General features: G+C 47.6%; 1 protein-coding gene across 1 annotated transcript in view; it reads left to right on the forward strand.

The window, feature by feature from the left end:
* Positions 1-2: 2 nt before the first annotated feature.
* Positions 3-22,806, forward strand: part of PAPPA (pappalysin 1) — a gene marked incomplete at its 5' end in the record, with an annotated part of 257,025 nt that continues 234,221 nt past the window's right edge. Inside the window, one exon of the mRNA XM_034663722.1 lies at positions 3-228. Coding sequence (XP_034519613.1) covers positions 3-228 — 226 coding nt within the window. The remainder of the gene's footprint in view (positions 229-22,806) is intronic.

The following is a 22,806-nucleotide window of genomic DNA, read 5'->3' on the forward strand; positions in this document are numbered from 1 at the left end:
GGCCGCCGGGCGGTGCCTGGGAAGCCGTGCGCGTCCCCCGGCGGCGGCAGCAGCGGGAGGCGAGGGGCGCCGCCGAGGAGCCGAGCCCGCCGAGCCGGGCGCTCTATTTCAGCGGGCGAGGCGAGCAGCTGCGCCTCCGGGCCGACCTCGAGCTGCCCCGGGACGCGTTCACGCTGCAAGTGTGGCTGCGAGCGGAGGGGGGCCAGAGGTCTCCGGCAGTGATCACAGGTAGGCGAGGGCGCCCAGGCGGGTGCCGGGGCTCGGGTGGCGGGCCGGTTGGGGGCTTGCGGGTGTGTCTGGGCGGGAGATGCCCGGCCGGAGGCACCGAGGCGCCCGGGCGAGCTGCAAGCCTCACTTTGCCCCATCTGCGGAATGGGCGCACTCGGAAGGCTTTTTGCCTAGCCCCTGGGGAGGAACTCAGGGAGCGCTCCTGGCGGCCCGAAACCCGCACTCAGTGAGGGCTGGTCCCTGGGGAGCCCTGTGCCCCTACATCGTGTTCAAGATGGTCAGAGGGACTATCTCTCTATGAGATGGAGGGGAGGATGACCCAGTAGGGATGTATGTGAAAAGAGGCCAGGGGATTGATTTCTTTGACTTTTTAATGGAGGTGAGTTCCCCCCCCCTTCCTTTGGGCCCCTTACCCGGAAAGCCTGAAAGAACAGGGTTGTTGTGATCAGAAGGACTTAGAAGTCCTCGAAGTGCCCCAAAGTTGCCTTCTGCTTGATGCCTGCCTGTGGGATGCACCCTTTTCTCCCCTGCCACACACACACATGCACACACACCCGCCATCCCATGCCCTGGCTTTTAAAGCCCGCTGCCTGTCACTCGGGGCTGGGGCAAGACCTTACTGACGCACACCCAGCCAGTCTTCCCCGACTGGGCTGCAAAACGGGGCGCTTTCCTCATTTGGGACTTTTACGAGCCCGTAATGAATTTGAGTTCTCCCTCCTCACCCTCCCCTTCCCTGTTCCACAGCAAAGCCCATAGTGAAACCGGACACTTTGCGAGGGTTGCAAACCTTAGAAATGCTCCAACATCCATTTTTCCCCCTCTAAATGAATCTGTGGCAGTGCCTTTAATACAACTGGGGGGCGGAGGGGGGCGGCGCTGGAGGAGAGAAGGAAAGTTTTGCCTTTTCGGACTGAGACTGGGAGATTCCCTTCCTGCACAAACAATCTTGCCATGTCCTAGGACGTCTTAAAGTGAGAGTAGGGGTTCCCCCTTCGCTGCAGCCAGGAAACGTGTGGAGGCGGTTCGCGATCCCACCCCCTTACACACACACTTTCTTCGAAGGGAAAGCTGTGAGTTCTTCTGGCAGTTCTGCCTCTTTCTATCTTGCTGTGGACTTTCTCAGACGTCGTGCTGACGCTCTCCGCCTTCCGTAAAGCCCATTTCGGGGGACCCAAACTCTGCGGCTATACGGCTATACCAGGAATCTGCCCCTAAAACTCCCAGTCTCCTGTTCCCAAACCAAGAGCAACAGAGTGACTTTCCCCACATCTGACGTCATCACATGCTATTTTTTTCCCCCTCTCTGTTCCCCCCCTCCCCCAGGAAGGAGAGGGAAACTGAGCTCATTCACTTTTAGCTCCAGGTCCTAGGCACCTGAAGTGGGGGGTAAACTGTAGAATAGAGATAAAAAGTGTTATTTATAATAGTAATGATGATAGATCATTCAGGGCTCTGGTATGTTTACTTCTCTTTCGGAACGTCGGAAAAGCTGCTTGTAGATGATGAAAAAGAAATATGAGTAGATGAGATTTTCCTAAGCTTTACCTGTCATGCTAGTGATTTGGAATGCTTTTCCTCCAGAGGGGAGGGCCCACGGTTATATAGGTATCATCAATGAAAAGGTAGTAAATATGTTTAAATGTATGTATATATATATATATATGTATATATATATATGTGTGTGTGTATGTAACACCTGGGATTCCACAGGAGTCTGCTTTATAAATGTCTATAATTCAGACAAGGTGCCTCTCTTCACACGCGTTCTCTTGAGCACTCATTCACTCTCTCACACAAAGATCGTGCAGTAAAATACTTTAATTGGATGGGGGACGTTACGTTATTATTGCTTGTATAAAATGCCTGGCACATTTTATGTGTGGAAATAACATTCCTCTGAAAATGAAAAAAAAAGAAAAAAAGAAAGAAAGAAGGAAAGAAAGAAAGAAAGAAAGAAAGAAAGAAAGAAAGAGAAAAGGCACTGCTGTCGTGTAGTACCAGAAAGCCAGGAGCTTTTCTCCGGAGGATTCTGGTGGATTTTTTTCCCTCCCCTCGTTGAGTCTGAGCCAGAATTGGCGGTGTGTAAACACCTGGCCCTGAGCCAGAAAAGACTCATTCTGCGTATCCTCCACACGGTACAGACTGTTGGACTAAAAAGAACCTGCTTCTCCTTGAATTGAAAAGCAAACAAACAGAGAGGTTCTTTGCAGAAGCACTTTTTCGGCTCCTTGGTCCATTCGTGTAAGTTCAGGCAGGGAGAGGCAGGGCCTAGGTGGGCAGCCTGGACGACGGTGTGCCCAGCCACGTCCTGCCTGCCATGACCTCCAGCGCCCGGTGTGCTGCCTGACCTCCGCTGGCTCCCTCTGGCTGGGCGTCGACACTTTCCTAGGAATCCCTGGTCCCCTATCTTGAGAGAGCAGGCATCTCTCAGCAGGGAGCGCGCTGCTATTTCAGGCAGAGGGTTGCTGCCTTGCTGTCAGGCCAGGCTGGCTTACATCACTCTGCTGCAGGATTCAATTGGGTTTCGTAAAGGTCTAATTTTACGGTGCTGTTAACCGGGTCTGTCGTCTGGCAGAGGCAGGCCTTGCCGCTCCTGGTAGGCGGGCTGTGCTCCCAGATCCGCCCGGGATGCTATTTCTGCCCCGGTTCAAACTTCACTGACACCAGTTCAGACAGGAGCGGTGGGAGAGGCAGGGGGAAGGAGGGAAGGAGCAGCGTGCTTCTGAAGCTCGGAAAACATGCCTTTTCTTTTTCCAAAAGGGAAGAAGAAGAAAATATATATATATATATATAAATAAATAAATAAAAAGGGAAAGGCTTAGGCAGGCAAAAACAAAGCCAAAGTTAGAAAGCGCTTGTGTACAAGCTTCTCCCGAGGGCCCACCAGTGATGGAGGGTCTTGAGGATTGAAGAATCCTTTAAGGCTACAGTGAAAAGGGGTCCAAAGGGGTTACCCACCCCCCTCCCCAACCCGGCCAGTTCTCTCTGTAGCCAGGTAGGGAGACACAGACTGGAGGGAGGGGTGCTGCTGGATGACACAGCTCCTGGATGGCAGGAACTCGGTTTTAATCTTGGCTGTGGGGCCTTCCAGGCCTTACCTCCCTCCACACACACCGCTGAGCGAACGTGTCTAGTAAACAGCATCACCTCTTCCCCCTCCCGGACCCACCACCCAGGCACAACCTTGCCTTAGCACACAGCAGTTTCGGCTCCCTTTCAAGTCCAGGGTGGGGGGCTTTCTTCCACACTGCTTCGCTTTTGTCCCGTAGCAGGCAGGAGCCAGACCCCTGCCCCTGATCCCCAAAGGCCCCCTCCCCAAAACCCTCCAGTCCAAAGAAAGAGAAAGGAGAAGTAAAAGAAAACAATAGACTCAATTTTCTCCATCGAGCAGAGGCCCCGGAGCAGCAGTTAATCTTGTTAAAGTTTCTCCTGACGTGTTAGATAAGTGAAATGTGGACCCCACAAGTGCTGCCCTCCTCCCACCCCATCCCTTAGTGATCCAGAACTCCTGCTCTGAAGGAGAAAGGGATTTACCTGAATCCCGTCCAACACCTTTGCTTGTCATGCTTTTTTTCTTTTGTTCCAAATGTTGGACTGCTGAGTTTGCTGGCTAGTCAGAAGAAGCTTTTTATTTCCTCCCTTCTGTAGCCCCCACTTCCGACTACCCACCTAACTCCCCAAAAAGAGTGCCTGCACTTTCCCAACTTCAGAAGTGCTGTTACCGGGAAAGGCTGGGTTTCAAGGAGTCCCTCTGTTAACAGGGCTCACCTCCAACTGTCCTAGTCAAGTCCAGGGTCTAGAATATTGCAAGGGTTAGAAGCCAGTTTTTGCCGTCAGGTTACCTGCGTGAGAATCCATCTGTGCCCCTAACTGGCTGGGTGACCTCGGGCAAGCTAGTTGACTCCTCTGGGCTTCAGCTTCATCTACAAAGTGAGGATAGCAGACGTACCTACCCCTTAAGTGAGCTGACACATAGAAAGTGCTCAGCACTGGACTTGGTGTATCGTAAGTGCTCCGTAAACTTCACTCTTGTTATTGGACATGATTTTCCAGAGAGCTCAGTCTTACCCTTATGGACTGAGGACACTTGAAGGCAGGAAGGAAAGCAGCTTTTCCTGCCTGCCTCCAGGGGGCTGGGCACTGGGCTAGGCACCTGCACAGGTCACCATCACAAACACCCTGGGAGGTGGGCATCACCTCCTTTATTTTACAAAGGAGAAGATGAAGTCTCAGACAGTTGAGGTGACAGTCCACAGTCCCACAGGCCAACAGGGCGGCAGAGCCCAGATGTGAACTTGAGTTTTAATTGCCCGTTTCCTCTTCAGCAATCTTTCTGGGGAGAGAAGACACAGTTCACATTCCCTTCTTTAGCTGTGCTGTAGAATATTCCCATTCCTTTCTGCATTTCTGGGTGCTGGCCGTGCACCTGCAGATTTCAGAGGGTAGAAAATGAGTGTAAATCTCACGTGGGACCTTGGATTTGACCTAGCAGGTCTGTTTTTCCTTTCATGCCAGATGAGGCAGACTGGCCTTGGAATATCTGTTGCCAGTTCCTGGCCGTGTGATTTGAATCCAGTCATTTCTCATCTCTGCATCGTTCTGTTTCCTCATCTGTAAAATGGGCATAGTGATCCCAGGAGAGTGCAGTGAAGTAAACATGCAGAAAGTACCTGGCACAGTGTCAGCTCCTATTAGGGACTCAGTCAAGGGTAACGGGATCCAGTAAGTAACCACATTCCCTTTTCCAGTTTGCTAACTTGACCTTCAGGAAGGCGGGCCTGTTTGCGCTGTTAGAGCGTCCCCACTTGAGTTGCTGGGGGAGTTTATCTAGAGTGAACAGTGTATCTCAGGGGACAGTTAGACAACCCCCCACCCCCAGTCCCTCCTTTGCACTTTCGTTTCCTCTTCTTTGACCTACTTGGATGACCCCTTGGTGGTAAGAGCCAGAGGAAGTCTAGAACCACTGGACCAATGAATAAGAAAACCAGTCAGCACTGAAGAGAGCATGCACCCTCGGGAACAAAAGGCAGACAGTGGTTATAGTGGGGTCCAGGTCACAAATCTACTGTCACATGCCTCTTGCTCCTTCCCCAGATGCCCTCAGCTTCCCCTTTTCCCCAAGCAGCCATTCACGGTGGCCAGCTGCATCACCCTCGCTCTTCTGCATAGAGGAAAGCAAATTTGAGGCTCAGAGGTGTGGAGCTCGAGAATGTGGCTCGTGCAGTGTCAACCAGGCATGGACTGGGACAAGCAGCTCATTGTGCAACAGGGAAACTGAGGACCAGGGTTATACAGGGGTAAGAATTAAACTATATTCACAAACTGTGCCCTCTCAAAGGGGCTTGGGAGACCATATCATCCAGCAGTTCACAACCCTGGCAACACTTGGAATTATTAGCCTTTCAAACATCCCAGCGCTCAGGCCATATCCTGGGGATGCTGATATCAGGGGTCTGGGGTCGGCCTGGGCGCTGGTGTATTTCAAAGCCTTCTCGGGTAACTTGGAAGGACCACCAGTGGGTAGAATCGCTGATCCAGTTCAGTGTCTCCTTTCTCTGCAGGAGGGGAAACTGAGGCCCAGAGGGGAACTAGTGTTTCCCATTTAGTGAGCTGGTTAGTGGCTAAGACTTGAGAGAATTTTACCTGTCTCGGTTCTGAGTTGCCAAACACCAGAAGGGACCCTACCTTCATTCTCAATTCTCCTGCTTACCCCAACCCCCTGGGTACCATGGCCCTGACATTCCATTTTTCCGAGCCATTCCTGTGTGTGAAACTACACTCTCTCCATCAGGGGTCCCCTCTAAAGTGCTAACACTCCTGTAGGGACGTAGTACTGAGATAGCACTGAGTTTTATGCATTTGATTTTAAATGAATCTCTCCAAGTGGTGGGGAGGGGAGCCTTGCTAAGAAGGAAGGGAAGCTCATTTCTGAGGCATTCTCCACTTTGCCCTGGGCTAGTTCAATAGGAAGGGGTATGTTCCTGTTATTTCAGAACCCCATCATCGGAGACCACTCTGAAACCAGTCCTGCCTGTAGCTGTCTCAGATGAGGAGGGGGGGAGATCCCCAAGTGCCCTGGGCATGAGGACCCCAGCTATGGCCGGCTTGTGCCTTGTCGACCTAAGGTCAAGGGCTCAGGAATCCAGCAAATGCCTGTTTCCCCCCTCAGCTGGTCCCGTTCCTTTCTTTCAGTGTCCCCATCTCTCTCTTCTTGCTGCTCAAAGGCTCTGCTTCATGCCTTGATGCACTTACTGGAAATACTTAACTGAGGACTGACCTGTGGATCTTGGCCCCTTGGCTCCTTTGAAGACCTGAAACAGGGAGTCAGGAGCTCTGAGTTCAAGTACTGGCTTGGCCTCCTCTGGGCTGTGGGACCCGAGACATCCAGCTCAACCACCGGGGCCTCAGGGAACAGAATTTCAGGTGTGGTTACATTCAGCATACCCCCGTCATGGGTTGTCACAGGAACCCAGTGAGACAGTGGTGGCAGAAGCTCTTGGCCAAGATCAGAACCCAGTCCACGTGTCAGCAGCAGGAGGAGGAGGAGGGGCCAGAAAGTGAGAGATGTGAGGAATTTGCCCGATCAAGGTCATTCCTGGGAAAGCGCTTTCATTATCATTATTCACATTGCAAATGATAAATAGTGATCAAGGTAGCCAATCTTTTCACACCTGTGACCTCACTGGAGCCCTTTGATGTTGGGACTTCACAGGCCCACGGAATCCTACTGCTTACTTGCTGCCTGACCTTGACAACTGCTTATTGGGCCTCTGTGTTCTCAGGGTGCAAAAAGTGGGGCCGGGATAGAATAGGGGCTTTCAGACTGTGCCACACAATCTTAGGGATCCCCTGGGGAGATGCTAAAGGGCAGGTTTCTGTCCCCCCCCCTTTCCCTTCACCTTATTCTGTGTAAACCGTGCACTTCTATAAGATTCCATTTGAAGGAATGGAACAGAGTCTGAATGGACAGGGAACGACATGGAGGAATTATTGTTAATCCGCTTCATGTGTGGTAATGGTAACGTTATTATGTATACTTAAGGCCCCTAATCTGTTGGAAATGCATACCGAAGTATTTATGGGTTAAACTACATGATGTCTGTTCTATTTGTTTAAAATGCTCCAGAAGGACACAACAAAAAAAGGTATGGTGGGTGTGCTAGGGGAAAGGAGATCAGCAGACTGATACCAATTGTTGAAAACAGGTGATAGAAGCGATGGGCTTCACTACATTTTTCATCCGTCCCTCCATGCGTGGTTAAGGATTTCCATAATAAAAAAGTTAAAGATAAATTAAGAGTTTGAGCACGATAGGAGGAGCTGAAACTCTTAGATCCCTGCATGTTCTGTGAGCTGATAGGTGTCCCAATACTGAGGTGCCAGCTTGGGGAGCTGTGTGACCCCCAAGGTCACACAGCAGTCGAGGGAAAGTCGGGGTGCAGTCCAGGCTTCGGACACTAGGAGCTCCCTCTGCCCTCCTCTCTGCACTCTGGCAAACCCAGGTGACTGCTCCTCCTGGGAGAGCTTGAGGGGAGGTTTCCCAGGTGTGTGTAGGAGGGGCCAGTGGAACCCTGCTGGGCAGTATGAAGCTTTTGAATGAGGACTTTCCTAGCTGGATAGAATTATCACACACACTGTGAAGCATTTAGCATCTTTGATACCATGCAGAAGAATCCCACAGGATCTGTTAGTCATTGTGACAGTCCAAAACATGTGACAGTACACACACACACACACACACACACACACACATTTCCACACACACCTATTTCTCATTTTTCTGGCTCCTCATTTCTCTCCATCTCCAGTTGCCCTGGGAACCTTCTAGAAACTCCTCAAGCTCTGGGGGAATGACCTGCCTCTGCCAAATCTCAAGAGAAGTTGACACTGTCAGGAAATGGGGGAAAGGAGCCCAAGTTTACCGAGGAAGTATTTTGTAGTGGTTGATCATAGGACACCAGAGTCAGATGGTCTGAGTTTGATTTCCTGACTCTCCCACCTGCTAGCTGCATGACCTTGGGCAAGTTACTTAATATCTCCAAGCTTCACTTTTCCCATCTGTAAAATGCGGATAACACTGGCTCCTACTTCATGGGGTTGTTTTGAAGATTAACTGAGCCTCCATGTGGAAAATGCTTAGTAATGGAATCGAGACCATGGGTAAGCACAGTAAACGTTAACTCATGTTGGTGTTATGTGTGACCGACCCTTGCCACCTTGCTGTGCGGTAGTTCTAATTCTCTCAATAACTCTGTGAGTTGGACAGGCTTATCTCCTTTGGCAGAGCCAGGGATTGACTTTCCCTTCCTTACCACGCGGGGAAGATACATTACTCTTGTCTTAACATCAAACAAAAAGTAAAGTGAAAGGCCAAACTCTAAACACTGTATTGTTTCGTATTATGCAAGCAATGTGTCCTCATGGTAGAGAATCTAAGCAGTACAGATCAAAATAAAGGGCACAGGAAAAATGTGTGCATCCCCTGCCTGGGCATCAACGAGTCGTTACTGAGTTCTTGTTATGTGCCAGGTACCGTGTGGGGCCCTGAATCCCAGAGCACTGAGCATAGGAGGAAGATATCTCTGCTCTCAAGTTTATGTTCAGGGATGGGTAAGGAGGTGGACGTAGAGTATAAGTGAGTGAGTGACTAATACATATTTATGTGCTCATGAAGAAAAATAGAGAAGGAAGTCTGGGGCACATTGTAGGGTAGGGTCGTAGGAGGAGTGAGATTTGGATGGGTGGTCAGGGGAGACAGTAATGAGAAGAGGCATTGGGGAAGAGTCTTAAGAGTAGATCCAAGGCTGTCTAGAGAAGACCATGGTGTATTGGAGAAGGAAGAGCAGTGGACTAGGAGCTAGGAGATGTCAGTTCTAGACCCATCCAGTCATTAGCTCACTGTGTGACTTTGGACAAGTCACTTTTCCTCTTGGGGGCCAATTTTCCTCACCTGTACAGTTGGAGTAGGGATGACTTTATCTTTGCCCTAGAGACCCTCCTAGCAGAGATCTAGGATTCTATAATCCTAATCAGGGCTGGCCTAAGACAAAATTGTAAATTTGGCAATAGTTCTGGTTTTCTTCCAGGTTTTGGTGCATTTTCCTCCACTAGGTGGTGCCTGTCCCCCTCGAGGGCCGGGTGCCCACACACTTTCTGCTTCCTCGCCCCTGGCAACACTCAGTCTTGAAAAATGACCTGGTAAGGTTTCATTGACTGACAACAACTTAGAATGTTGCTCTTCCATGGACATATATATACTTTAATGTCTCCCTGGAAAGCTTTATATCAAAAAGCAAATTACTAATGGGTAGCATTTTAGTCAAAGACTGACTGAAGACATTATTTAGGTAATATTGGTACTTCCCAATAGCTGGAAGCCATCTCAGTCATGTTGCTAATAATTACTGCCACAAATACCCAAAAAACTCACTGAGTCACCTTTCCAGTGGTCATTTACTTGGCTTATGGTTAAATTACTCACTTTTCATAATTTCTCGCTCTACAAAAGCCATTTCAGGCAAATTCCAGGGCATCATGGTAGGGCACTCACCTGTTAGTCTTGTTTATCATGTTAACCAGATTATTCCATTAAGTAAAATACTAGAACTCTATTGTCCGTGGCCATCTGTTAGCCTATTTTCCTTCTGCGAGTCCCCAGCACTGTCACCGATGATGTACCTCTTCTTCCTTCTTGTCCCCCTCCTTCCTCTCTCTCTTTCTATTCCTCACACTTAACACATTTTTTAGGCCACTTAGATTTTTCTTAAAACAAGAAAAGGAACTTTTTTCCCCCCAATATTATTTGCCACAGACCCAGAGTTCGTGGAATCTGGAAGAGCAGGAGAGGTGACCCTTTTTCAGTTTTAGAGAACCAGAAAAGTTCCCAGGTTCCAGTTCATTTGGAGGAAACAGAGACAGAGAGTCTAGAAGGTGGGAGGTCACAGCTTGGCATCCATGGATATAATTATGGGGAGCACGTCCACCCTAGGCCTTCAAGAAGCTCATGGTCCAACCTGGACCTGTCCCCTTGGTAGTTAAGAAGTTACTCCTGTATCTGTCCCATTCCGTCTTTTCTTAATTCCTGTTGCTCTATAAACATGAAATGTGGCTGGGCAGAATATGACCAAATGTGTTCATAAGAAGGCATTATTTCCTGCAATGACATTGTAGATCTTTCAGCTACAAAGGCTGATGAAAAAAATAGAAAAAGATATGGTAATAGACCAATCAGGGACCTTGTTCTAAGAGATGCAAAGTACCTGAGCAGAAAACCTAAGAAATGAATCCGGACTGTACTATTTTGTGAACTAACAATTCATGTAGTAAGCCCCAAGAACCCAGGTATGTGAGTTAGAAGGATGTGTCGAAGCCATTCTTCTCATAGATGAGAAGCTGAGGGTTGGTCGGGGAAGGACTGGTCCAAGTCAGGGAGCAAGGTGGGTAAGGTCCTCTGTCCTCTGAGGCTTAGGCCAGGCCTCTGTCGGCTTGTCCCCTGACTGCATCCTTTCCCATTGAGTGGTCACCATCTCTCTGCTGGGGAGCATCATTCATCTGCAGGCTTTGCTGGACTCCAGACTCATGGATCCATTGGACATGTTGACATGCACTTCAGACTCAGCATGTCCAAAGCGGAGTCATCGTTTCTCCAAAATCCCTTGTGTTCTCGTCTGGTGTCACCCACTCTCCATAGATCCCCCACCATACTTGGTCATCCATTTCTGTCTATCCTGCCCTCGTTAGCATTTTTATAGCCAATCTGCCCTCTTCTTGGCTTAGGCCCTCTGCACCTCTTGCCTTGACTGTTTCCTGAGTATTGTAAGCCCGCCTCTCTGAGCCTCAATTCCTGCACTACACCCCTTCAGTCTCTCCCCCAATGTCCAACAGTCAGTGTTTTCCAAAATGCGCATCTCTAGCTAGAGGCCCTTCAATAGCACTGGCCTTATCTGCAATTCGCCCCAGATTACCCTGGGCGCTTTTTTTTTTCCACACTATTTTTTTAGTAGTTGTGTTTCCTATATTCCCCTGTGCCATTTTGCAGAATATGTCAGCTTCTACTGGATTCTGCTCAAGACTCCCTTCTTCTGGGAAACCCTCCCTAACTGTTCCCCACCTCTCTAATCCGTCTCCATGATACTGTCTGCACACATGTACCAAAACACCTGGAATTCTTTATCACATTTAATTTTGTACATATTTGGGGTCACCTCAACTTCTCCACGCCTTGCACGGCCTCTGGCTTATAAAGGTACCGTGTACATTTCTGCTTAATGAATGCATGACTGGATAGGAAAACCAGCTACATGTCTAATGATTCTGAGAGAAAGAGCTCAGGAACCTCAGCCATGTTGCATTACGTAACTAAAGCACATGACCTAACCCATGCGTCACAATCAAAAACATTACACAGTGGTTAACTCCATTTCCCCTTGACCGAAGAAGTCAGAAGGGAAAAGAAATCTGGCCTTCCAAAACAGGGGGGGAGGGGCAGTGCCTTTAAATGCCTCCTCAACTCACGTCTGGTCCTCTCTAATTTTAGCCTTGGTCTTCCCCTCTCAGCCCCTCGCCTGTTTGCAAAGGATTTGTTTTGTGGGTGCGCTGCAACACATAATCCCCAGCTTTGCTCTCCTCTCAGATTTCCGCCTCTCCCCCTTATCAGGTTCTTACTGCGCCTTGAGTGTCCTGGAAGTCATATCTGTTGCCTGGGTTTTCACCCATTTCCCTCCTTCCTGATAGGGGGGCCTTTCCATCTGCTTTCCTTGATCTTGTGAGACCTTGTGGTGACCTCAGGATCTGGAATCCTCTCTCTGCTGTTTATGTACCCTTGGGAGAAAGTACGCATTTTCAGCAGTAATAACAGTAATAAAAGCAGCAGGCTTATAATGAGCACTTACTATGTGCTGGCACTGTGCTGAGTGCTACACTTTGAACCCTCTGAGTTCGGTTTAGAAAGTTACATGACTTGCTGAAGGCCCCACAGCTAAAGGGTGGTGGGACTGGGGTTCAAACTCAGGCCAGTTTAATTTTATCTTTATTCACAGGCTTAGAGCACGGCTTGGAACACAGTCGTTGTCCAGTAAATGTTCCATGAGAGGATAAATACATGCACGGATACATGGATGGTTGAAGGAAGGAAGGGACAGAAGATGGTACTCCCGGTGACTAATGCAAACCTTTCGAGATTGGTTGTAGAATGAAAAGGGAAGAGATGGAGGGTGGGAGAGATGGAAAAAGAATCTGAATGAACGTTACAAGATTTCAAAGACAGTGGCTAAGAAATCCCTTTGGTATGCAAAATAAATTTTATTTGCAGGTGACTTTGGAACAAATAACCATTGACGTCCACGAGAGCAGGTCTCACCTATAAGTAGTCTGCGGGGAAATAGTCACTTATTTGAAGGCTGCTCTCTGCCAGAAACTTTTCTGAACTCCTTGTTTGGGAATCATAGCTTAGGTCCGTTCCCCCAGCACAGAGACCCACCGTCACCCTCTGAGAAGCGGCCTGATGCTCTCTGAGCTGAATCTGGTGTGTATGTAGGTGATCGTGCTGCATGAACCATGGGGTTCCGAGTGGGAGAATGACCCTGGAGTGGCAAGGCTGATATCGTGGTGTGTTCTCACTGGAGCCGATTAAGCCTCCATAGTGTCTGTAGTAAGCCCTCAAGGTGACTCCTTCATACAGCAGCCCCTCTGGGCTGATGAGATCTGATCCGCAAAAACAAACAAATACCACATCTGGTTCATCCCTTTCCCAGTGACGTTTACACCCCGCTGTATCAAATATGCTCAGCGTATGAATGGAGAAACTGAGGTCCAGGCAGGTTAACTTGTTAAATTAAGCTGATTTGATTAATGTGAAGCAGCAAGTTGGCAGCAAAATCATAACGAGAACTCAGATCTCTTGACTTTCAAATCAGTGCTCATTCCATCGGATTACTTTATTTTCCTTTGGAGGAACAGTGGGGGGTAGGGATGGGGATGACAGTTACATCTGTGGGTTCACATTAGTGACTTATTAGAAAACATCATACAGATGTTTGGTAACTTAAACACGTCTTGTGTGCCAGGCTCTGTCCTTGGCATTCTGTGAGGTTCAGTAGGAGATGGCAATTTATTAGAAGTAAACCAACCAACCTACGTATCTTCCTTCCTCTGTCCCACCCATCCACCCACCCCAACTACTCACCTATCCATCTGTCTATCCACCCACCCATCCACCCACCCATCCATCCATCCATTAATGGATGGTTATCAAGCACCCTTTAGTCGCTGTGTATTATACATTGAGCCAGGAGGTGGAGACTAGAAAGAAGTACAGGGCACAGTTCCATCCCTTGAGGAGCTCCCAGTCCTAGCAGCGGAAGCAGACTGGTAAACAGATACAAAACATCATGGTAACTGCTATAACGAAGCAATTAGTAGAGTCCTGGGGAAGCAGAGAGGCAGAAACCCTGTGTTCTTGAACACCCATGTTTATTACAGGGCTAGAAAGCATTCTGAGCTTTCAGAGGCACAGAGGCCCCTTCCACCTGGAAGGGGCAGGGACTTCCTCTTGGAGTAGATGGCATGTGTATGTATGTGGCGTGCATGCTTTGCCTTGATGTGGGTCTATCACGCATGCCGTTTTAGATGTGGAGCCATAAATCAAATTAGAACAATAAACACTTTTTGATTCTTGTCTCATCTGAGGACATTGGCCCAGAGTAGCTTTGAGGAGCATGAGATTAGGAAATGATTAGACAATTCCATCCATCACCATCCAAATCAAGTCCAGCAGCCCCTTATATCCTCCCTTCATTGCATTTATCATGCTGTTGTGTTTGCCTTCGTATATGTCTGTCTCTCCCCACCTGTCTCCAAGCTCCTTAGGGGCAGAGACCATTTCTGTCTTCATCTCTGTTTATTCCTTGCTTTAGGACAGTACCAGCCCTGCCCCTCTCTGCTCAGAAAACTGTGTTCAGTGAATTGGAGATGGCTCCCAATAAGAGAGAAGACGGGGTGACTGGAAATGGGTGCTGTGAAGGAAAGGCACTTTGAGAAATGGCAGCATGGGCCCCAGTAAGGGCCAAGCAGTGAAGGCAAACATATTATGAACGGCACTAGCCATTAGATATTTCCTCATCTCTCTGAGCTGACCAGTTACCTGTGTGTGTTCTTACCACTCTTTCCTAGTGCTCTACCTCCCTGTCTGTCTGCTGAGCCAGCGTACCATTCTGTTAGCTTTAAGCACGTTCCCCCATGGTTTTCTATCAGCTTCTCCAGCCCCATCCCTGGAGAGAGCTGCAAAGAACCAGGTGTAATTGTGGGGGATGCACCTGTGCTCCTCCTGCCACCCTCACCTGTGCCTTGGAGACGGCCCAGAAGATAGGAGAGCAGGATGATGGCAGGAATCAGGTCTGCTGTGCTCAGGGCACCTTCCCAGGGCCTGGCACATGGCAGCAGTTCAACAAATATTTCTGGGGGGATTTCTGGATGAAAAAATGATGTAAATTTACAACACATCTGGGCCAATTTGCTCAGGTTGGAGATGAAGAATCAGATGTCCAGACGAGGCAAGAAAATGATCCCAAGTTCCATCCCTAAGTAGAGCAGAGGAGCAGTAGGGCCCAATTCTCCTGACCATTCCTTCTGTTCTGTCATACTGGGCTGGTGTTTGGGCTCAGCCCTTTTGAATTTGGTCACACAGGTTTCAGATCACTGAATCCTGCCATTGGACAAGACCCAAACTGTCCTTCAGAAGTCTGAAGCCCAAAGAGGGGGAGAGATTTCCCCAGGGTCCCACAGCTTTGGGACTGATAGCACCAAAGCTTCCAGAAAACCTCTGTGTATTGCTACATGGCCAACAAATAGATAATATGTGCCTGACACTGTTAGAGATGCAGTAGTGAGCATGCAGGTCCATGCCCTCATAGAGTTTACATTCTTCTGTGAAGAGAAAGACAGTAAACGAGTCAACAGTTGTTCAGGTCTTGTGTGTTAACAATGATGAGTGATAAAAGTGGGTCATTAGAGAAGACTGGAGTAGAGGGACTTTGGTTTAGGTGGTCAGGCTGAGGTTTGAATGACAGATGAGGAGGAATAAGCCATATGAAAAGATAAATTAAGAGAGTTCCAGAGAGAGGGGGAGAGCACAGCTAGCATGCAGACCATGAGGCAGGGAGAGTCGAAGATGCTGAGGGAGCAGGTGTGCAAGCCACCGGGAGACAGGTGTCCGCGGCTCAAGGCAGTGCAGGTCATGGAATCTGGATTTTAATCCAGATGAACTAGGAAGTTATGGGATTTGGTGAAGTGGAGAAAAATGCCATGAGGCCACGAGTAGAATCTCAGTTATACCATGATCAAGGTGTACATTGATTATTGATATTATTTTAGTAATGACTTAGTATTTTGGTTAATATCATTACCATGCATTTTCTTGCTCATGCCATTACCACTTAAGATATCTGAATAGCACTGATTTTTTAGATCAGTAGAGAAGCAGGGTTTCGTTGTACTCTCTGGGAGGACTTGGACAGATTTGTGAACCCTGAGAAATCTTCTGTAAAAATTTGAAGGTGTGCACATTTTTCTGGGGAGAGGTTGTCATCAGTTTCATAAAGGGGCTATGGCACCCAAATGATGACTTAAATGCCTAATAGCAGGGGGCTCATGAGGTTATTTCCTGAAATCTGTACCCAGCCCTAAAACCTGAACACTCTAGGATATCTGTGAAAATGAGAATGTTGACGTTGAGTTGTCATATCAGACTGAGGAATTGCACTTTCCTTCATCTGTACCCTTGTTGGAGTAAATAGAATTTAGGGCTTTTTTCCCTCTGAGAAGAAGTTAGTTTATTCCTTAGAAATATAATCTACAACTTTGTTTATTCAAACTCTGGCCTGAGTTTCTCCGAGTTTTAAAATAGGCAAGTACACTTCAAATGTAGCCTGAGGGGGTCCTGACCATAATTATTCACTGTGGACTTTACCCATGAATCTATGAATCCAGATATCCATCCACCCTTCCATCCGTGCATCCATCCATGAATCTATCAACCCACCCAACCACCTCCCTCCCTCCCTCCTGCTTTCCTTCCCATCCATGCATCCATCCAACCATCCAACCATCCACCCATCCACCCACCTCCCTTCTTTCCATCCGTGCATGCATCCATCCTTTCATCTTTCTAACATTCCATCGGTCCATACCCTCATCCATCTACCCTTCCATCCGTGTAATCTTCCATTTACCAGGCTGTGTGCTAGGGCTGGGGCAAGTGTTAGAAGACTCCAATTCTTCTTCTTAGGCCCTCTGAGTCCTTGAAAAAAAAAAAAACCCAAAAATCCCCTGAGACACCTCCACTGAATCTTTGCTTCTACTAGACTACAATTTGAAAGCCCCACTTTAGGAGTTGAAAACTACTTTGAAAAAATTCAGCTGCTCTGCTTGCATAGTTATATAATTATAAGTATTCCCAGCAGTGCTCTGAATCTGCGTCTAGACTACTGGAGGCTCCTTTATCAACACTAATATTTTAGATCAATAACAACTTCCACCCATAGGTCAGCAGGTGGTGGAAAACCAATGGAGAACGTGAACTAGTGGCAGGGATCTTTGAGAAAGGGCAGGCTTCATAAAGGGAACAGAGAAGGGAGCTGCCAGTCACTTAGCTCCTGGGACCGTCTTTGCCCACAACCCCCAAAGCCCTTGGATGGTGGCTCTGAGCCTTCGTGCTCCGTGTGTGCCCCTGGATGCATGATGGAGCAGGAAGCCCTCGTGGCATGGGGTTGTTTCAGTTTCCAAAGCATTTTCGACATGTACCTATCATATTCCCACTCGCCTTGTAAAACAAGCATTTTCATTTAATACAGTGAGGTCTTTGTATTCTCAACAACAAACACATGGTCTAAGGCTCTCGGACACAACCTGCCTTTTTCTCCAACACCACCCCCCGCCCCACTCTGTCCGCCCTTCCAAAGCCCAGTGTCAGCAGAAATATCTGTTTACAAACAAGGGCTCCAAGAGCACAGTATCAGTAGCTCAAACAAACCTCTAAAATATGTCCCCAACTCCGTCCTTGGCATCCCTGGGAACAGCGTGTATCACTGGCAGCGGCTTTCAGGGAAGGCTTTCTGCCTTTCCGTCTTTCCAACTGTCTTCGTGTCTGGCTTCCTCTGTCTCCTTCCACTTATTCATTAAAATCATGAGGAGCCTGGACTGGAAAGGCAGTCGGATGCTGGCCCAGGCCTCGTGGATATTGGGAAAACAGAGCCCAGACAGGGAATGCTTGCAAGCAGTGAGACAGACTCAGACACATCTAGCCTGTAGTGTCATCCGAAGCATAAGCTGACTGAAGAAGAATGATTAATGGGGTAGATGTAATAGTCACATGATCATGCCGCTCTCGGTCATTTTTCAGTGAAGATCAGGATTAGCAGTGGCTGAAGTCACTCTTTTGCCTCTCCCTTGAACTTGAGTCTTCTATAGCTCCCTATTACCTATACACAGTCAAGAGAGTAGCCAACACAGTGAGCATGTAATACGTGCCAGGTACTATTTTGAATACTTTGTGTGTATTAAGTCTTTAGTCTTCGCAGTGACCCTCTGACATAGATACTGTTCCAGTGCTAGGTTTCCAGATGAGGGAACTGAGGTACGAGAAGGCTAAGTGACATGCCCAAGGTCACATAGCAAGTAAAAATTGTAGAATTCGTCCTTAGAGTCCATGTTCTAGCCACTCCCCCACAAACATCTCCAGATCAGGTCTGAATTTCTTAGCCCCAAATTTGGCTCCCCCCCAAACCTTGTTGCTTACCGTAATGTTTCCTAGTTCCTTCTATCTCAGTTTCTCAACCTCAGCACTGTTGACGTTTTGGAACGGGTAATTCTTTGTTGCAGGGTGTAGAGTATTGTAGGACGCTTAGCTTGACTCACTAGATGTAGTAGCGACCTCCACCCCCAGTTGTGATGATCAGAAATGTCTGCATAACTAGTACCAAATGTCCTCTGCAGGGTAAGATCTCTGCTGGTTGAGAACCACTGACTTACATGGATTTTTTTTTTTTTATTAAAGAGAATGTGTTCCTAGAACACATATCCCCACCTCCATGCTTTTTCACATTTGGTTTTCCCCTTGACCTTTCAGTGTCCTTGGCCTCCTCCCCATCAGTCTTCTCTGTTCCAGAGTCTTTCAGTGCCTCGGCATCTTTTAAGCCAGAGAGGAAATGCTAGCCTGTCTGGGTTACTGATCTGCTTTGTTTTTATGCTTTTTTGTTTAAAAAATGATCACCACCTCCAAACTTTCCATTTAAAATCCCCTAAAGATTGCACAGCAGTCTCGAGTTAAAAGCTCAGTTCGTTTCATGATTCAGTGATGTCTATTGGGTCAACCATGTGTCAGGTCCCAGGCTAAGCACTCTGAGTAGGAAGTCAAGGAAATGGACTACCTTTATCCTGAGAACTTACGTGATAGGCTATATGAGCAGAAGAGAAGTTTCTAGATAACTCTGTGCCCTCTCACAGCTGAGAAGGTGGGGAAACCAAGCCCCAGAAGGTAGACGATATTTGATCAACATCAACCAGAGACCAAGCTGAAGGCTGAACTAGATCATCTTGCACCTAGTGGAAATTAAAATTCTGAAGTCCCAGGGAGATCTAACTACCGTTTATCCCTCTAGAGCCTTAAAGTTGAATCATGATGCACGATTTTCTGGTGGATATTAAAACAGTAGAAAATTAATATCTGAAAAGTCTGTCAGCCCTCTCTCTTCAAAAGTTTGCTTGCACTTCATGCTTTCCATTATAGGCCTTAAGTCTGAATGACTCCAGATTGCCCCATGAGCACTGGGCAGGGAGTCCTGAGACATGAGTCCTGGCTCTTTCAGCAATGTGACCCTGTTGATAAGAACACCATGATCCCAAGCTAATGACCGCCCCCCCAGCCCCGCCGATGGACTCTTTCTCAAAACCACCAAGGATTCCCTGTTGTCTGTGGAATGAACTTCAGCTCTCTTGGCATGCCCTTCACAGCCCTTGGCACTGTAGCCTCAGGCGAATTCATTTCCCTCTGCTACTCTGTGCCCTCAGTTCCATCAAGAGCAGAGGTCTTTCCCCATCTCCAGAGCCCCCTTCCGGTGATAGCACAGCTCCCAGCCTTTGCTCATGTTCCGCATTCTCCTGGAAGGTCTTCGCCCAGCCTCTCCTACCGAGTCTTGTTCCTCCTGCAATGCTGTTCTTGTGCCACTCATCCAGGAAACTTTCGCTGAGCCTTCTCGTCTCACCCAAATCAAGTGTTCCTTCCATTGAGCTCTGTTTGCTCGTACTTCTACTAAAACTTACTCTATTATACTTTATTTATGGAAAATTAAGAACTGCCCCTTGTCCTCACACAGTCCATTTTCCCTTAACTGGGAAGCCTAATTGAGAAGTTGCGAACATGAACTCTCACACCTGATTACCTGGGTTGGAATCCCACCTGTGTTACTTGCCAGTGAGTCACTCAGGCTTGGGCAAGTTGTCTGTGCTTCTCGGAGCCTCTGTTTGTTCATCTGTTAAGTGGGAAGAATGATTCCACCTCCCTGCTTGGACTGTTGTGTGGGCTGCCTGAGCTACCCCGCGCAGTTTACCACAGTGCCTGGGACGCAGCAAGTGCTAATTCCGGATGGCCCCGGCCAAGCGGAGCAGAGTGGGAATCTGCCTGTCTGGCCGCATCCCTTCCTTATCTCATTTTGCCATCGCTCTCCCTGAAAGGCTCACCCCTGGCTGTGTGGGCCAGGATGAGGTGATGGCAGGCTCACCCGAGAGAGGAGCCTTTGTTTTCAGAGCTCAGCCCACACTGTCTGGGGTGCATTTTTACATAAGTTGCTGTGGGTCTGCATCGGTTATGAAACGTACATCACTTGGCTCGCCCACGTGGGAACCTTCTCCATCCCTCTCAGCTCCTTAGGTTTGGCTGTAGGTACTCAGCGACCCTCCTGGTGCTATTTTGTAGATGAGGATCTAAGGTCCAGATGTGGACCCAAGGCTGCCTCATCTACTAGGCGCTGCCAGCATGGTACCTGAAAAGCAAGGTACTTTTAGGGGCCAATGACTCAGTTTCTTGAAAATCAGAAAAAAATAGTCAGTATACTAATATGAATTAGGTAATGATGAATCCAGCCTCTTGGTTGTATACATCTTCATGCCAATGTAATTGTGAAATATAATTCTATGTGTTTATGGAAGAAGGGAAAAGTACCCGGGGCCAGGAAAGTCATGATGTGACCCTGGATGAAAAGGCATTTCCCCAAGATCAATAGTATGTTAGTGGCAAAGCAGGGCAAAAGTTCGTGGCTTAATCACTCCCAACTTAGAAATCTTATCCCTGTATTTTTAACAGACTCTCTAGAAATGAGTTCACCACAGTCTTCTCTTTTCCCCAATGAGGAAGTGGACCAGAGAGGTGTGCAACTTGCCACAGGTCATGCAGCTAAGTTATGCTTTCGTGACTCCTCATTATTACTTTTAGTATTTTACACAACCAAACCTAGTGACTACAGGTGCAACACCCCGTCATCCAGATGGAGAAATTGAGGTCCAAAAAGTAGAAGAGGCTTTTACCCAGTGTCACAAAGATGCCACTTCTGCCTCCAAGTCAGAGCTCTTGTTTCGGTACTCTAAAGATGGTTTGAAACTTCAGAATCTACTCAGATTGGGTTTCCTCACAAGCCTTGGGCATATTTCATTCATTCATTCATTCATTCATTCACTCACTCACATATATGTTCATACATTCAACAAATGTATACTGAGTGCTTATGTTCTGGGTACTATACAGAAGGTTCTAGATACAGAGTTGGTGAACAAACAAGTACTCTTTGCCCTCTCAGTGCCTCACTCTCTCCATTTGTGTGAACAGAATCATAGTTTCTGTTTTTCTTCCTTTAGAGAGTTCTGAGAAAAGCAAGTGAAATAATCAAGACTCTGAACTCCTTAAAACTTCAGGGAAACGTGATACTTCCTGTATTGTTATACCCAACAGAGTGTATAATCAATATAAGGAAGCTTTAAAAAATGACTATATGAAGAAATAATAGTCAACTGATTTTAAAAGAATTTTTGCTTATATTTATTCATAGAAAACATAAGGCATTGGTTAAGCACTTAACGTTGGAGTCAGAGCTAGGTTCTAATCTTATGTTATTACAAGTCGAAAGACCTTGCCAAATAAGGAAAACTGAGTCTCACTTTCCTTATCCATAAAATGGGACCAAGAGAACATATAGAGTAGTTTTATAATTCAGTGAGATGATCATATAAAGTCCTTGTCCTTGAACATGACACATCATAAATGGTCGCTCTCTGTTTCTCAGTAGGTTCATGTGGCTCTGAGTGGCATTAGAACAAATCAGAGTAGAGGTCCTAGGGATAGCCTAAGGAGGCAGGCATGATAATAATAGGTATTCCTGACTGCATATTATTAACTCCTACTATATCCACATTGCAACAACAAGAGGACCGGTAGTAGCATTAGAGATTAGCGGTCTCTCACAAGAGACTATATAGCCTGTGTCTGGTCATGCTCCATAGAATGTCTGGGTTGAGCTTGATACAGTAGATATCCTATGAAGGTGTGTTGAATGAATCAGTCAATGGGTAAGTGGATACACCAGACAGGACCAAGGGATGTTAATATGGGGAACAGAAGAGCCAGGGATAATGCAGTCAAAAGCCTCAGGTGTCTTCACAGCTGTCCTGGGCCAGAGGGCACAGAATAACTCCGTGGGTCCCTGGAGACCAGATCCTGGACCACTGGGTGGCAAGGAAAGGGAGGTGATTTGGATTCACTGAAGGAGAGCACTGAGCAATGCTCAAAGGTGCAGAGGCCTTCTTCATGTGGCAGAGTTCTCGAATCCTGAAATATGAGTGTCTCTTGTCAAGATGTTGTACAGGTGATTCAAGCAGGAGGTTAGGTGTTAAATGGATGATATCATGACCTTTGAGGGAACCTCCAGCCCTGACTAGGCCCGATTCCATGAATGATGAAGGGTAAGGGCTTGGGACTGCTGTGAAGAATGTGGAGGGCAGGATGGAATGGTCCTTGAGAAGTCACTGTCCCTGAGGTTTGGTGAGTGAGCAGGGAACAGCTTGTAGGTCCTCAAATCAGACCCAAAGTGGGCTGTCTTCTGCAGGGTGTCTCCAGCTTCACTACCTAAGTCTACCAGGGTCTGATTTGTGCTAGGGGAACCTTTCAGGGCAAGAAAACAGAAAATGCAGGAACCCCTCTCTCTTCCTCCTCCTCCTCTTCCTCCTCCTTTTTTCTTCTTTGTCTTCTTCCTGTCCTCTGCCACTTTTTTTAAAAGAGTTTATATGCTCCAGTCTCATTGACAATGTGTGAAAAATAGAGCAAGGCACGTGCCTTTCTATTTCAGAGAAGAGTGTCAGAAAGGATAAAGTTTAACAGCACAGAAGAAGGGGGGGGAACCTGGTCCCAGTTCTGAGCGAAAGGAACAGACATCCATATCAATAAAAAGTGTAGCTGGCGTGCATCACGTGCTATGCAAATGAGTGTTTGCATTCTCTCACTAAATCCTCAAAATGGCACTGTGCGTTAAGTACTGT

This window comes from Ailuropoda melanoleuca, chromosome 7 (assembly GCF_002007445.2).
Source record: "Ailuropoda melanoleuca isolate Jingjing chromosome 7, ASM200744v2, whole genome shotgun sequence".
NCBI lineage: Eukaryota > Metazoa > Chordata > Mammalia > Carnivora > Ursidae > Ailuropoda > Ailuropoda melanoleuca.